Below are 17,878 nucleotides of genomic sequence, written 5' to 3'. Positions count from 1 at the left end.
TATAGTCAATGGAGTACTTTTCAACTGTAGTCACTGTTGTAATTTACAATAACAACAACTTGAATTTGTACATTGTATAATGTAGGAAATGTGGCAGCTAATTTACGGACAGCTGTAAACAGCAGTGTGATAATGACCAGACAATCTGTTTTAATGATGTCGGTTGGAGGGATAAATATTGGCCAGGACACCAGGGAGGAATTCCCCATCTCTTCTTCAAAACAGTGCCATGGGATCTTTTATGTCCATCCAAGGGGGCAGAAGGGGCCTCGGTTTAATGTCTCATCCAAAAGCCGGCACCTCCGATAGTGCTGCAATCTCTCAGTACTGCACTGGAGTGTCAGCCTAGATTTTGTGCTCAAGTCTCGAGTAGAACTTGAACCCACAACCTTCTGTCTCAGAGTTGAGAGTGCTACCTACTGAACTCTTCGACTGATCAGCTTAGACTTGTCCAAGTGCTCAGTCACTCCGTCCCTGATGATAGACTGCAGTAACCTGCCCACAACTGATCTTAAACTGGCATGTCTGTAGTTACCTGGTTTCTCCCTCCTTCCCTTCTTAAATAATGGCATGACATTTACAATTTTCTAATCCAAAGGCACAATTCCCAAATCTAGAGAGCTTTGAAAAAGAAAAATTATGACTTGCACATCTGCAACTTCTTCACCTATTTCTTTTAAAACTATAGGGCCGAAATCATCAGGTCCTGGAGATTTGTCTATCTTAAGTCCATTTTCTCCAGTCTGGCAATCTGCATAAATTAACATTTCAAAGTGTCTATTTTTCATACCGGACAGTAAATAAAACCGTGATCCCATTTGGGTTGATGAAATGTAAACAGAATGGAAGGAACCCCAGTCTTTCAAAGAATCTATAATTTGATTAACTGGAGAAACAAAGATTATTCTGGCTTCAGCCCAGACCCACTGTTTGTACATTCAAGGAAACCTTTTGACTCTATTTTGAATCCTTAAAAGGATTATATAATTTATATCTTACAGAAAAAAGCGTACATTTATAAAGCAGCTCATTATATCTCAGAAACATCCCTGAACACTTCATATGCAATGAATTCCTTTGAAGTGCAATTACTGTGGCATCCACGTTACACACAGCAAGGTTCTGAAAATGGCAATTGATCAGTGGAGTCATCAGGACTCCTGGACAACCTCCTGTTCTTTTCATAGTGCCATGACATCTTTAATGTCCACCTGAACCAGCTTAAACACAATGGCCCAGATATTCCAATCCCTACGGGTGTGTACACGCTGTGTACTCACCCGCAGGGACATCGGAAATGCCGGTTTCAGGCATGCACTGCGCAGGCGCTGAAAACCAGCATTTCCGATCTGTCAAGAATGGTCTTGGCAGATCCTCAGGCTGCTCTAGAGAAGGACCTCTGCGGGCGGATAGTTCCGCTTTCTGGAGACCCTCCACCCGCAGAAAACCCTTACAATTCTTACGTCAGGTAAAAGCAGGCAACCAGGATAAGAGTGGAAAAAAAGTAAAAAAAAAAAAAAATTCACCGATGTATCATTTAAATATACTTTAAAAAAGGTAAGTTTATTTTTAGCCACGTAAAAAACTTTATTCTTTTCAAAAAAATAAATTTGTTTAAAATATTTAATTTATTGTAATTTCAAGTCATTTAAAAAATGTGATTAAAAAAAATTATTTAATGTTTTACTATGTTTTTGGGGTGATCTCCATTCATATATTTGACAGGTCTTCCTGTCAAGTGTATGAAGAGAGATTCCCTTCTTTGATTGGCTCCCCATGGCCCACGTGATCTCAGGAATGCTGCGAACTGCATGCGCCCCTGGGATACGTGGACCCTGCGCACTTGGAGTTTGGCGAGGCCCAGGATCGGAAGCGTGTGCGTCCCGGGAGCCCTCAGGCAAGGGCGTAGATTTTTCCAGATCGCAGGCCTCCACCCGTGGGAAACCTCCGATCGGAAAATACGGTCCATTACATGTACACAATACAATATGGGTTAAAATACACATCTTAGGATAAAAATACTGATTTCATCATAGTATTGCATTAAGCAACCTGACCAAGAGCTGGTGGAATTCAGCCAAATAATGGAAAATGGACTACTGTATCAACTGTGGCTCAGTGGGTAGCACTCGCACCTCTGAGTCAGAGGTTCTGGGTTCAAGTCCCACTCCAGAGACTCAAGCAAAAAATCTAGGCCGACACTCCAGTGCAGTACTGCACTGTCAGAGGTGCCATCTTTCGGATGAGACATTAAACCGAGGCACTGTATGCTCTCTCAGGTGGACGTAAAAGATCCCATGGTACTATTTTGAAGAGGAGCAGGGGAGTTATCCCCGGTCATGGCAAATGTTTATCCTGCAATTAACATCACTAAAAAAAAAGATTATCTGGTCATTACCACATTGCTATTTGTGGGAGCTTGCTGTGCACAAATTGGCTGCCACATTTTCTACATTACAACAGTGACTACAATTCTAAAGTACTTCATTGGCTGTAAAGCGCTTTAGGACGTCCTGAAGTCGTGAAAGGCGCTATATAAATGCAAGTCTTTCTTTTTCTTTCAAGCCACCTTTCAGTAAGGAGTCAAAAGCTCAACCACTGAAACTGCCAATTAAGAGTCATCTATTACTACAAGGTGTAACATCAAGAAACTGCACTCCCAATACAGAGTATCAGTCATCAGGAGAGCATAATGGGAATTGAGGCTCATCATGATTTTCCATCCGTTCCCAGTATGCAAGGCTCCAGGTCAGGAGTGTGGTTTTGTACAATTATCCTTAATGTACAAACATGTGGGTTTTCTAGGCTGCAATGCAACATAATGAGTAGATTAGAGCATAGTTTCCTCTGAGTTCTGTCTCAGAGGTATGGACGTAGCACCAGGTACAAGAACAGAGGGGAAGTGATTAAAAATCGGACAAAGTTAATTCATAAAATGGGAGGAGGGGGAATAATTACATTCCAAGATCATGAGATTTGGGAATCAGTGCTCACTTGTCTTGAATAAATTGCTTAATTTAAAAAATGAAACAAAGGAATTTAGCATACACAAGATTATAGTCCCCCCCCCCCCCACAGTTATTGCATACCAGGAAATATAAAAAAAAGCAGTATTTAAATTTAAAAAAAAAAATTAATGGGACGCAGGTGTCACTGGCAAGGCCAGCATTTATTGCCCATCCCTAATTGCCCTCGAGAAGGTGGTAGTGAGCCGTCTTCTTGACCACTGTAGTCCGTGTGGTGAAGGTATTCCCACAGTGCGGTTAGGGAGGGAGTTCCAGGATTTGGACCCAGCAACGACGAAGGAACAGTAATATATTTCCAAGTCAGGATGGTGTGTGACTTGAAGGTGGTGGTGTTCCCATGCGCTTCCAGCCCTTGTCCTTCTAGGTGGTAAAAGTTGCAAGTTTGGAAGGTGCTGTCGAAGATGCCTTGGCAAGTTGCTGCAGTGCAGCTTGTAGATGGTACACACGGCAGCCACGGTGCGCCGGTGGTGCAGGGAGTGAATGTTTAAGGTGGTGGGTAGGGTGCCAATCAAGCGGACTGCTTTGTCCTGGATGGTGTCGAGCTTCTTGAGTGTTGTTGGAGCTGCACTCATCCAGGCAAGTGGAGAGTATTCCATCACACTCCTTACTTGTGCCTTGTAGGCGGTGGAAAGACTTTGGGGAGTCAGGAGATGAGTCACTTGCCGCAGAATACCCAGCCTCTGGCCTGCTCTTGTAGCCACTGTATTTATGTGGTTGGTCTAGTTAAGCTTCTGGTTAATGATGACCCCCAGGATGTGGAGGGTGGGGGATTAGACGAAGTTAATGCCGTTGAATGACAAGGGGAGGTGGTTAGACTCTCTCTTGTTGGAGATGGTCATTGCCTGGCACTTGTGGGGCACGAATGTTACCTGCCACTTATCAGCCCAAGCCTGAATGTTGTCCAGGTCTTGCTGCATGCGGGCATGGACTGCTTCATTATCTGAGGAATTGCGAATGAAACTGAACGCTGTGCAATCATCAGAGAACGTCCCCACTTCTGACCTTATGTTGGAGGGAAGGTCATTCATGAAGCAGCTGAAAATTGCTGATCCTAGGACATTACCGAGGAACTCTTACAGCGATGGCTGGCCTCTAACAACCACAACAAATTCCAAATTAGACTTGGGACTCAAACCTATAAATGTGTATCAACATTTAATTAGAAGTGCGCACATACTATCTTTCATGTAATACTCAGAAAAGAGCAATTAAAACTCTCGCTTCACAATGATGCAATTGTGGTCTGATTCTAAGCCAAGCTCTAATGATCTTGTGATGAGTTTCAGCAGTACTTTACTGGGTCAGTAGGTGAAGTGGCCTTTTTAGGGGATGGGGGGGGTGCGGCGTCAGGGAACAACTCAACACATTGCCTGGTTTAAGACAACCAAGCACTGGCCCAGAATTTGCGGTCAGCGGCGAAGCGACTGTGCTCGCCGCTGACCTCGAAGAAAGTTGCCCACAATGATCTAGCGATCTCCGTGGCGTCAAGTTTAGCTCTCCCGACCTTAGTCTGAATCTGGCACAAAAATCAAGCGAATCTCCAGCATCCAGCAACAGTGATGTGATCAAGCAGACTAAGCAGCCAATTGCATTGCAGAATTCTCAGACAGCAAACCAGGAAATAAAATGCACAGATTATAATTTACTTTTTATAAATTTTACAGAGAGCAAAATAAATATAACGACATACACATAGGATTAAGGTAGAAGCTGAAATATCATAAACTTAAAAAAATATTTTAAAAGCCATGTAATTCTTATCATATTAATGGAAAAATTTGACAACCCACAAATATAAAGTTAGTTTTTCAGGGCCAGAACAGTTGTTCAGCAGTCAATACGCCATTAAAAACCCAGTTACACCTCTTTCAAAAAGGCTTAACCTTTTTGGGGTGAGGGGGGGGTGTTTAACAGCAATATTTCAGCGTAATAGGGGAAGTTTGTCAGGAACTGTGATTTGAATTGATTGCCGGCTCTGGGTAGTTCCACATCGCAACCTGTGGAGAAGCAGGGAATGACTGACAGCAACTTCTGGAGTTCCATGTTTATCTGCACATGCGCTGACTCCAGAAGTTGCTGTCACTTTCAGAGGTGTAATGACAGCGTACACTGACAGATTCACTATCATTAGCACTGCAAATCTGGGCCATTAATGTTAATAATTACCATACAAGCAGGATAGGCATCCTGCTTTCCGCTTCCCTAGCTTGAAGAAGTTGGTACACATTAAGGTTAAAAAGGATGCAAGAGGAAAAAAAAACAAAATGATGAAAACATTTTTTTAAAACTTGAATTTGTAATTTCTGAAATGCTTTAAAATGTGTGAAAGTTTGAAGAGTTAAATATTAGTCAAGTAATCTACTTTGCAGCAATAAAATCTCAAAGACGTACAATATCAAACGGAGTGCAGCCCGGAACAGAGTGTAAAGCTGCGAGTTTTGTGAGTGAGGGAGTTCGGGGAGGGACGTGTTCCTTTGTTTTTCTATCTTTGTCAGCTTCCAGAAGAGCAGGAGTTAAAAAGCAGCACAAGAGGGGACAGAGAACCAGCGGGTGTTCGGCTCTGTGACACCCCCCGACTGCATTTGGAGAAAAATAAAAGGTGACATCACAGGGAAAAGGGTAAGTGATTGGTTGGTGAGTATTTTGCTCACTTCCCTTATCTTTTAAAGCCCAGGAAATTTATTAGTAACTGTAAGGTTTCAATAGTACTAGTTTACTAGCAGTAATAAATCTCTTTAGGTGTAGTAAGGATTAATTAATAAAAATAAATGAATTAAGACTCAATAAAGATGGCAGGGCAGGCGACTGTAGTATGTGGGAGCTCCTGGACACCAGTGTGATCCAGGACGAACACGTCTACGGCTCGAGGAGCTTCGGCTCAGAGTTGATGAGCTGGAGGCCGAGCTGCAGACACTGCGATGCATCAGGGAGGGGGAAAATTACCTGGACACTTTATTCCAGCAGGCAGTCAAACCCTTAGGATAGGGTCTTCTGATTTGGTCAGTGGTCAGGGACAGGAGGATGTGACTGCGAGTGAGGCAGGTATGGGGACCCAGGAGGTGGAGGAGCCTCAGCCTTTGCCATTGTCCAACAGGTTTGAGGTCCTTGCGGCCTGTATGGGTGAAAGCGGTGGCTGCAGGGTGGATGAACAAACTGACCATGGCACCGAGGTACAGGAAGCTATTCAAGCGGGGGGAGTTAATAGGAATGTAGTGGTAATTGGGGACAGCATAGTCAGGGGGATAGATACAGTTCTCTGCGGCCAAGAGCGAGAGTCCACACGGCTGTGTTGCCTGCCCGGTGCCAGGGTTCAGGACATCTGCTCTGGGCTGAAGAGGAACTTGCAGTGGGAGGGGGAGGAGCCAGTGGTCGTAGTCCATGTAGGTACCAACGATATAGGTAGAACTAGGAAAGAGGTTCTGCTGAGAGAGTATGAGCAGCTAGGGGCTACATTAAAAAGCAGAACCTCAAGGGTGATAATGTCTGCATTATTACCTGAGCCACGAGCAAATTGACATAGGGTAAATAAAATTAGAGCGATGAATGCGTGGTTCAAAGACTGGTGTGGGAGAAATAGGTTTCAATTCCTGGGGCACCGGCAGCAGTACTGGGGAAAGTGGGATCTGTATCGTTGGGACGGCCTTCACCTGAACTGTGCTGGAACCAGTGTTCTGGCGAATCGTATAACTAGGGCGGTAGAGAGGTCTTTAAGCTAAATATTGGGGGCATGGGATCAAATTTGGGAAGATATGGTAATTCAAAGATTAGCGACAAAGCAACAGAGAAAGGTATTAATATGGGAAATGATAAACAGACCGTGACAGGAAGGGACAGAGTACAAATCTAAGAGTAAATCAACAGATAAGGCTAGAGGTTACAAAAATAATAAAAGCACAATAAAAACTAAAGGCTCTGCATCTGAATGCACGTAGCACTCGAAACAAAACAGATGAACTGATAGATTATATTTATTTATTTCTATTTGTGCTGATAGCCATTACAGAAACATGACTGCACGATGACATAGATTGGGACCTGAATATTGAAGGGTACATGACATTTAGGAAGGACAGGAAGGTGGGAAAAGGTGGAGGGGTGGCTCTGTTAATTAATGATGGTATTAGCACAATAGAGAGGGATGACCTAAGTTCAGGAAACCAGGATGTAGAAGCGGTTTGGCTAGTGATGAGAAATAATAAAGGCAAGAAGTCACTTGTGGGAGTGGTGTACAGGCCCCCTAACAGTAACCACATGGTAGGATGGAGTATAAAGGAAGAAATAATGGGAGCTTGTCAGAAGGGTACGGCAATAATTATGGGGGGTTTTAATCTGCATATAGACTGGAAAAATCAGATGGGCAAAGGTAGCATAGATGAGGAGTTCATGGAATGTTTTTGAGATAGTTTCTTAGAACAGCACGTTCTGGAGCCAACCAGAGAGCAGGCTATACTAGACCTGGTATTGTGCAACGAGATAGGATTAATTAATGACCTCATAGTGAAGGCACCCCTAGGTAGCAGCGATCATAATATGATTGAATTTTACATTCAGTTTGAGAAAGAGAAGAGTGGGTCCAAGACTAGTATTTTAAACTTAAATAAGGGCAATTATGAGGGCATGAAAGCAGAGCTAGCTAACGTGAACTGGCAAATTAGGTTAAGGGATAGGTCAATAGAGTTGCAGTGGCAGACATTTAAGGGGATATTTCAAAGTACACAGAATATATACATTCCAACAAGAAAGAAAAATTCCAAGGGGAGGACCCACCATCCGTGGTTAACTAAAAAAGTTAAAGATAGTATTAAACTTAAAGAAAAGGCATATAATTGTGCAAAGATGGGTGGCAGGTCAGAAGATTGGACAGAATATAAAAAACAGCAAAGAATGACTAAAAGATTAATAAGGAGAGAAAAGTTAGCGTACGAGAGAAAGCTAGCTAGAAATATAAAAACAGATAGTAAGAGTTTCTATAGATATTTTAAAAAGAAAAAAAAAAGTTAACAAAGTGAGTGTTGGTCCTATAAAAAGTGAGTCTGGGGAATTAATAATGGAAAATAAGGAGATGGCAGTTTAATTGAACAGGTACAGGAAACTCTCTGGTATCCGGCACCAACGGGACCGGGATGGAGCCGGTTGATTAAAAATTCCGGATAACGGAGAGGGTTATCTACCGAGGCTATTTTTAACAAACAAAGAGTCAGACTCCTGTAAAAACAGGAGGGTGGATTATTATCTAAATGGCAATAGATTGGGAGATGGGGAAGTGCAGAGGGACCTGGGTGTTCTTGTGCACCAGTCACTGAAGGAGAGCATGCAGGTGCAACAGGCGATTAAGAAGGCAAATGGTATGTTGGCCTTCATATCAAGGGGGTTCGAGTATAGGAATAGGGATACCTTACTACAGCTGTACAAGGTGCTGGTGAGACCGCATCTGGAGTATTGTGTACAGTTTTGGTCGCCCCATCTGCGGAAGGATGTTCTTGCCATGGAAAGAGTGCAGCGGCGATTCACCAGGCTGATACCTGGAATGGCGGGAATGACCTACGAGGAGAGATTGAATAGTTTGGGCTTGTACTCACTGGAGTTTAGAAGATTGAGAGGGGATCTCATCGAAACATATAAAATTATGGCAGGCCTGGACAGGCTGAATTCAGAGAGAATGTTTCCAATGGCAGGGGAGCACAGAACCAGGGGCCACAGTCTAAAAATAGCGGGCAAATCATTTAAAACAGAGATGAGGAAGAATTTCTTCACTCAAAGAGTGGTGAGCCTGTGGAATTCCCTGCCACAGAGGGCTGTGAAGGCTAATTCAATAAATATTTTCAAGAGAGAATTGGATATATTTCTGAAGGCTAAGGGGATTAAGGGTTACGGAGAAAAGGCGGGGACGGGGTACTGAACTGGTAAGATCAGCTATGATCTCAGACGAAGATCAGCCATGATCTCATTGAATGGCGGAGCAGGCTCGAAGGGCCGAATGGCCTACTCCTGTTCCTATCTCTATGTTTCTATGTTTCTATGTTATTGAGGTGTTCGGACTTCTGACAGTGCCAAGAAGCCGAGTAGTGGCAGTTTGGAGAACTACCCACACTGACTAACTCAGCCACCACGGGAGACTCGGACTCATTTCCGGTTATTGAGGTGTTTGCGGAGTATGAATTTTGCCGATTAAGAGAATTTCGGATATTTATGTACCGTTTAAACGAGAGTTTCCTGTATTTTGCATCGGTCGTCACTATAGAGGATACAAGTAACATCCCAGAAATAGCTATAAATCAGGAAATGGAAGGGAGGGAGGAACTCAAGAAAATTATAATCACCAGGGAAGTGGTACTGAGCTAATTGTTGGAGCTGCAGGCTGATGGACTTCATCCTAGGGTCTTAAAAGAAGTGGCTAATGAGATAGTGGATGCGTTGGTTTTAATTTTCCAAAATTCCCTAGAGTTGGGGAAGGTTTCATTAGATTGGAAAATAGCGAATGTAACGCCTTTATTCAAAAAAGGGAGACAGAAAGCAAGAAACTGCAGGCCAGTTAGCTTAACATCTGTCATAGGGAAGATGTTAGAAGCTATTATTAAAGACGTTATAGCAGGGCATTTAGAAAAGTTCAAAGTAATCAGGCAGAGTCAACATGGGGTTTTGTGCAGGGAAATCATGTTTAACCAATTTATTGGAGTTGTTTGAGGAAGTGACATGTGCTGTGGATAAAGGGGAACCGGTGGATGTACTGTACTTAGATTTCCAGAAGGCATTCGATAAGGTGCCACATCAAAGGTTATTGCGGAAAATAAAAGCTCATGGTGTAGGGGGTAACATATTGGCATGGATAGAAGATTGGCTAGCTAACAGGAAACAGAGAGTAGGCATAAATGGGTAATTTTATGATTGGCAAGATGTAACGAGTGGTGTGCCACAGGGATCAGTGATGGGGCCTCAACTTTTTACAATTTATATAAATGACTTGGATGAAGGGACCACAGGTATGGTTGCTAAATTTGCTGATGACACAAAGATAGGTCGGAAAGTAAATTGTGAAGAGGGCATAAGGAGGCTACAAAGGGATATAGATAGGTTAAGTGAGTGGGCAAAGATCTGGCAAATGGAGTATAATGTAGGAAAATGTGAAGTTGTCCATTTTGGCAGGAAGAATAAAAAAGCATACAGGAAACTTTGGTTTATCCGGAGGTTAACTGTCCGGAATGCTCGAGCCACCGGCAAAAATCAGGAGCCGTTTCGTTAGGTTTTTTTTCTTTTCGATGCTTTTTTTTCCACCAGTCAGGCTCTGCAAGGTCTCGCTGAAGCTGTTGCTAAGCTGCAGAGACGCTTGCAAGGTACGGCCGACTGTTTAGAAGCTGTTGCTAAGCAACAGGGTTTGTTGCCAGATACGGAGCTCAAAATCTCTGTATGTTTCAACCTTAGCGCTGGTTTGACCGGCAGTTTTGATGGGACGGCAACAGCTCGGTCCCGTCAGTGCCGGATAGCACAAAGTTTCCTTATTATCTAAATGGTGAGAGATTGCAGAGCTCCGAGATGCAGAGGGATCTGGGTCTGCTAGTGCATGAATCGCAAAAAGGTTAGTATGCAGGTACAGCAAGTAATTAGGAAAGCTAATAGAATGTTATCGTTTATTGCGAGGGGAACTGAATACAAAAGTAGGGAGGTTATGCTTCAGTTATACAGGGCATTGGTGAGACCACATCTGGAGTACTGTGTACAGTATTGGTCTCCTTATTTAAGGAAGGATGTAAATGCGTTGGAAGCAGTTCAGAGAAGGTTTACTAGACTAATACCTGGAATGGGCGGGTTGTCTTATGAGGAAAGGTTGGACAGGCTAGGCTTGTATCCGCTGGAGTTTAGAAGAGTAAGAGGTGACTTGATTGAAACATATAAGATCCTGAGGGGTCTGGACAGGGTGGATGTGGAGAGGATGTTTCCTCTTGTGGGAGAATCTAGAACTAGGGGATACTGTTTAAAAATAAGGGGTCGCCCATTTAAGACAGAGATGAGAAATTTTTTCTCAGAGGGTCGTGAGTCTTTGGAACTCTCTTCCTCAGGAGGGCGGTGGAAGCAGAGTCTTTGACTATTTTTAAGGCAGAGGTAGATAGATTCTTGGTAAGCAAGGGGGTGAAAAGTTATCGAAGGTAGGCGGGAATGTGGAGTAATCGGATCAGCCATGATCTTATTGAAAGGCAGAGCAGGCTCGAAGGGCCGAGTGGCCTACTCCTGCTCCTAATTCGTAGGTTCGTATGTAAAATTGTGGCTGAGCAATGCATCGTGCTGCGTTTGGAATATTTATTTTCAGTAATGTCGAGATGTGTGTGCGTGTCTTTTTACACCAACTATAAAATCAAATACTCATTTAGTTAAGATTGCAAGTTTTTTTGCTCCAAGGGTTTATATAAACTCAATTCACACTTTTTGAGCGCATTAAATTCCTCTTTTTCTCCCTGGTCTCAAGCCACACCTGAAGCTGACCTCTATGAAGGCAACTCTGAGCTAGTACCAAGAGGTACATGAAAGTTGTATTTGGGGATAACTTTCTGCCAAATTTTACATCACAAAAGCATTGATTTAGAACTTTCCCTGGAGAAATAGAATTGTTTCCAATGGAAAGTTGACAACGTACAAGGTGGTGATTCATTCGTTGTGCCTGCGTCACTCTCTGAAAAACTATGGGTGCGATTTTTGACACCCCTGGGGAGGCGGGACTGCCGGGAAAATGGCAGAATCTGGGGGCGGGTACTCATCCCACCCCCAAGCCATCTTCCCAGGAGACGGGTTAAGAGGATTATCCCCATTTTTCCAGCAGAGGCGCGGGCTTCCCGACGTCGGGAAACCCCACCAGGGTCATGGAGGCGAGCAGTGGGTCTGCGGGAGTCGGAGGGGTGCAAAAGTGCGCTGTAGAGGTGAGTGGTGGGTGCAAGTGTAGAGAGGTAAGTATGTGAGGTGAGTGAAAAGTGATAGAAAATGTTTATTTACCTTTGTTTCTTCCTGCAGGCTTCAACAGTTGGGGAACCGGAGAATCCGGCATCTCAATGGCGGAGTTGACAGATGGCTGATGCATTCTCTGATGCAACAGCCATCTGCTTTCTGCTCACAAAAGCCGATAACTAATTCATACTTGAGGAGAATTGCAAGCACTTGTTTTCTTGGATAGAATCATTTTAATATGGTATACGCAACAAGGTTACATTTTGTAATTAACTTTGCTAGTGCTGAGCTGTTGAAAACTGATCTGTTAAACAGTATTATAAACTTTCAGCGTCACAGTTAAAGGAGTTTATTTCACAAAATGTACTGGAATGTGCCAAGACTTTGGTTGGTTTGCAGCTAGGCTGTTAGGTGGGGTGTCACATGTTTAAAAAAAAGACTTTAAAACTACAACTAAACTAATTTCATAACAAAAAAGCTAAAACTACTTACAGACACAAATTACTTCATGCAATTAAAACCACGCTGCTCTCTTTGGAAGGATTGGTGCATGGAAGAAAAACATCATGACGGTAAAAGACACAAAAGGAGGAAGGTGTTAAAGATCTATTGCCCTATCAATAGCTTCGCACACCATCATAAACAAGGTGACAGAAAGCACTATTAACTATTCCAGGAGGATACAAAGATTTCAGGAACATCAGACAGCCTCCAAAAAAAAACCTCTTACAATTGATTGCCATCTTACTTTTCTTCCACTTGTATTATACACATTATATTGTAGCATTTTATAGGTTCAATTTAAACATGGGGTACTTACAATTTTTTGAGCAACACGAAAAAACTGAGATACGTCTCGAATTATGTGTCCAAAGTTCTCATACACTTTGACATACGGCCGCACCCACAATGGCAACTGTGACCTCACCTCGGTGCCCATAAATCTAAATTTTAATAAAAATGGACAGAAAAGCAAGTGAAGATAAAGAGGGCCTTGGAGTCACAAAGACTTAGAGAGATGAAGATGCTTGACAACATGAAACACTATTTTGCTGGTGAGTGACAGTAAAGCAGCGAGGGGAAAAATTAAAACTCAAACACAGCACAATGGCGGTTAAATATTGCATGCCCCCAAGTGGTAGAACACGGATTTGTATCTAATTCTCCACATGGTGAAATCTTTTTTATTAGGAAAAGAATAAACAGAAATCATCACACTTCCTTCTCGTATGCCTGAACAGAATACATCATATTTTCAGCCTCTGTATTCTGAGATTTAAAAAGGTTAAAATACATGTTAGTAACAAAGTTACATATGGCATTATGTTATTAGTCAATTTTGGAACTATTTCTTGTTAGTATTGTTTTACAGGAAGATTTTAAAATAAAATCTAATTTATTTACACAAACCTGTGATCACACAGAAAGATGGCTCCGTAGTCATTTCGATGACGAATCACCCTGCCGATGGCTTGATTGACAGCACGTGAAGCTTGCTGTCTGTACCATTCTTGTCCAGATAAATGCTTTAAAAAAAAACAATTCAACAAATGTTATCTATGGTTTTATCCTTTCACCCATGCTATAAATATTCACAATAAACCTTTATTTTTTGCAGGTATTAATGACAAATTGCTCCATCAAATAGATACGATAGCTTTGTTTAGTTAATTTACTACTTAACCTCCAAAATACTTGTTAACAAGAAAACAGAATTACTTCCCTCCAAAGGCAGAAAGCAGAGATGCTATAATGTAGTTAAACAAAAGAAAGATCTCATCCTAGTCCAGTATCACATCTTTAGAGAACTTTTAGTCTTATTTGTTTCTTCCTTTATATTACTCATTTCTTTTATTTTTCATGCTTGCTTTCCTATCCAAATCTTAAAATGGTACAGAGCATTCCTACCAGCAAGTTACATTTTTTTTTAAACATAGGATTATATAGGATATACGGCACAGAAACAGGCCATTTGACCCAACCAGTCCATGCCAGCGTTTATGCTCCACACGAGCCTCCTCCTGTCTTTCCTCATCTAACTATCAGCATAAAGGGTATACAACCTCTATTCCCTTCTCCCTCAAATGCTTATCTAACCGCCCCTTAAATGCATCTATACTATTCGCTTCAACCACTCTCTGGGTAAAGAAGTTTCTTCTGAATTCCCTATTTGATTTCTTGGTGACTATCTTATATTGATGGCCTCTAGTTTTGCTCTTCCCCACAAGCGGAAACACTCTCTCTATATCTATTCTATCAAAACCTTTCATGATTTTAAAGACCTCCATTAGGTCACCCCTCAGCCTTCTCTTTTCAAGAGAAAAGAGACCCAGCCTGTTCATCCTTTCCCGATAGGTGTACCCTTGCAGTTCTGGCATTATCCTTGTAAATCTTCTCTGCACCCTCTCCAGTGCCTCCACATCCTTTTTATAATATGACGACCAGAAATGTACGCGTACTCCAAGTGTGGTCTAACCAAGGTTCGATACAAGTTTAGCATAACTTCACTACTTTTCAATTCTATCACTCTAGAAATAAACCCTAGTGCATGGTTTGCGTTTTTAATGGTGTTGTTAACCTGTGGCGATACTTTGTGATCCCTTTGCTCCTGTACCCCATTTTTCTAAGTCATATGTGGCCTCCCTATTTTTTTTACCAAAATGTAATACCTCACATAATAGACACAAAAGGCATCAAGAGGTATGGGGAGAGAGCAGGAATATGGTATTGAGAGAGAGGATCAGCCATGATCATATTGAATAGTGGAGCAGGCTCGAAGGGCTGAATGGCCTACTCCTGCTCCTATTTTTCTATGTTTCTATTTATCGAATTTCATTTGCCAATTATATGCCCATTCTGCAAGTTTATTAATGTCTTCTTGTAATTTGTTGCAGTCCTCCTCAGTATTGACTATCCCCCCTAATTTGGTGTCGTCCGCAAATTTAGAAATAGTGTTTTTGATACCAAGTCTAAATCGTTAATAAAAATTGTGAACAACAGTGATGGATCCCAGCACTGATCCTTGTGGAACACCACTTTCCACCTTCTGTCACTCTGAACAGTTACCCTTTACCCCTACTCTCTACTTTCTGTCTTGAAGCCAGCTAGCTATCCCCAACTCCACATTCCGCCCTTATTAATTAGTCTATTATGTATCGAAGGCCTTTTGAAAATCTAGAAAAATTACATCTACTGCATTACCCTTGTCTACTCTCTCTGTTACCTTTTCAAAGAATTCAATTAGGTTGGTCAAGCAAGACTTTCCCTTTTGAAATCCATGCTATTTATTATTATATTTTTAGTTTCTAGATGTTCTTCCATTTTCTCTTTTAGTAGGGATTCCATTATTTTTCCTACCACCAATGTAAGCTGACTGGTCTATAGTTCCCTGGACATGTTCTATCTCCCTTCTTAAATATAGGTATATATCCGCCAGTCCTATGACACTGCACCTTTTTTTAACAAATTACTAAATATGTGTAGTAATGCTTCTGCTATCTCTTCCCTAGATTCTTTTAAAATGTGCGGCTGTAATCCGTCCGATCAGGGGTTTTATCCTCTTTGCATTTCATTAGTTTATTTAATATATTACCTCATTTTATTTTAAATGCAGTTATCTCATTACTAGTCTGATCATCCGATGTCATCTCTAACTGTTCTATCTCCCTGGTAAATACTGAAGCAAAGTAATTATTTAATATCTCTGCCATCTCTCTATCGCTGCCTGTGGTATTATACTATCCATCCCTTTGTGCCCCTATTCCCATCCCGACCTTCCTTTTTTTAAAATTTACGTGCCTGTAAAATATTTTACTATTTTGTTTCATGTTCCTTGATAGTTTAATTTCATGGTTCCTCTTTGCCGTCCTAGTTTGACTTCTCTCCTAATCTCTTTGTATTCTCTCTCATCATGCTCTCCCTTGCTACCCATGTACTTAATGTATGCCTCTTTCCTTACTCTCAAGTTTTCCCTTATGGCTTTATTCATCCATGGTGTCTCATTAGTGTTTAGCTTGTTCTAGTTTTTTAGCGGAATGTTTTTTCCCTGGACTCTGTTGAACACCGTTTTATATATTTCCCATTGTTGTTCTACATCATTGTTTGCCCATTTTATTTCCCCAAGTTCTGTTCTCAGCCCCTCAAAATCAGCTTTTCTCCAATCTAGTCATGCTTATGTCCTTCTCAATTATTATAAAACGTATCGTATTATGATCACTATTGCCTAGATGGTCCCCTACTTTTACTTCTCTTATCTGCTCTGGTTCATTCCCCATTACTAGATCCAATAGCGAATCCTCCCTTGTTGGGCTTTTTACATATTGGGTTAGAAAGGAGTCCAGTACACATTGAAGGAACTCCATTCCTTTATCCCCTTTACCTACCTCTTCTGTCCAATAGGGGGGTAGTTGAAATCCCCCATGATTATTATTCCATGTCTTACTCATTTCCCTAATTTGTTTGCATATTTCTTCCCCCACCTCCCTTCCACTAAGGTGGTCTGTAGCCTACCCCTATTAGTGATGGATCCTTTATTATCTTTTAACTCTATCCAAATGGATTCTATTTCCGTTTTGCTGATAGCTGCGTCACTTTTTTCTACTGCCATTATGTTATCCCTAATAGGTACAGCTACTCCACTTCCCCCTTTTCCCTCTCTATCTTTGCTCAATATATTATACCCTGCAATGTTTAATTCCCAGTCCTGATTTTTCTGTAGTCATGTCTCAGTAATCCCTACTATGTCTGGTTCCACGCAACGCATGATTGCCTCCAGCTCCCCTGTTTTATTACGGACACTGTGCATGGCTGTACAGTTTAACTCATTTTTAATAGCAGTTCCTTTCACTTTATTTTTAACCATCTTTTTACAGTCCTGTTCTAGAACTCTATTTATTCCCTGGCCATCAATGTCCTCCCTTACTTTACTCTTTCCTATGCTCTCCTTTCCTGTTTTGTTTATATTTCGGCTGGTTTCATTTCTTGTAAATCCTTCCCCCCGACACGGGTTCCATCCCGGTTCAGGTGGAGCCCATCCCATCGGTACAGCTCCTTCCTGTCCCAGTACCCCATGAAAAGGAAACCCTCTTTCCCACACCAGCCCTTCAACCACGTTGTTCATTCATGGGATGTGGCAAGCCCAGCATTTAATGCCCATCCCTAGTTCCCCTCAAGAAGGTGGTGGTGAGCCGCTGCAAACCATGTGGTGAAGGTACTCCCACAGAGATGTTAGGTAGGAAGTTCCAGGATTTTGACCCAGCAACGATGAAGGAACGGCGATATATTTGCAAGTCAGGACGGTGTGAGACGTGGAGGGGAACTTGGAGGTGGGTGTTCCCATGTGCCTGCAACTCTTACCCTTCTAGATGGTAAAGGTCGCGGGTTTGGTAGGTGCTGTCAAAGAAGCTTAGGCGAGTTGCTGCAGTGAACCTTGTAGATGATACACACTGCAGCCATGTTGCACCGGTGGTGGAGGGAGTGAATGTGTAAGGTGGTGGATTTGGGGAGGGAAGAGGGAGAGAGAAGGCAAGAAAGAAATATGGGTAACTGCTAGAATTCATTAACTGCCTTAGCAAGAGGAGCTAAATCACAGATATTGTATGACCAATCTGCCCCAAAACAAACACTGGCCCAGAAATTCGGGTCTCCACGGGTGAGTACACACGGGGTACTCACCCGTGGGCCAGATGGAAGTGCCGGTTTCATGCATGCACTGCGCATGCGCGGGAAACCGGCACTTCCGTTCCTCTGAACGAAGGGGTTCAGAGGTCGAACGCGTGCGCAGGGGAGGCTGCGCATGCGCATCAAACTTACGTTTTTTTTTACAAGTTTCTCCGGGATCGTAAGCCTGCAGGATTTAGAAATGTAAAAAGCAGGCGCAAGGCCTGCTTCTTACAGGGTAAGTGGTGAATTAATTAAAATTA

The 17,878-nt window shown here is 42.3% G+C and overlaps 1 protein-coding gene across 5 annotated transcripts in view; it reads right to left on the bottom strand.

Annotated features, from left to right (window-relative positions):
- rtel1 (regulator of telomere elongation helicase 1) overlaps positions 1-17,878 on the bottom strand; it is a 145,581-nt gene that overhangs the window by 38,822 nt on the left and 88,881 nt on the right. For all 5 annotated transcript variants that reach the window (XM_086005347.1, XM_086005350.1, XM_086005346.1 and 2 more), the window contains exons 25-26: positions 13,368-13,483; positions 12,778-12,901 (exon numbers count right to left, since the gene is read on the bottom strand). In XM_086005347.1, the coding sequence (XP_085861473.1) occupies positions 12,778-12,901; positions 13,368-13,483 (240 nt within the window). The remainder of the gene's footprint in view (positions 1-12,777; positions 12,902-13,367; positions 13,484-17,878) is intronic.

The sequence above is a fragment of the Somniosus microcephalus genome, chromosome 13 (genome assembly GCF_052327205.1).
Source record: "Somniosus microcephalus isolate GS21.2 chromosome 13, FLI_Smic_1.0, whole genome shotgun sequence".
In the NCBI taxonomy this organism is placed as follows: domain Eukaryota; kingdom Metazoa; phylum Chordata; class Chondrichthyes; order Squaliformes; family Somniosidae; genus Somniosus; species Somniosus microcephalus.
This window is presented reverse-complemented; position numbering and strand designations above follow the sequence as displayed.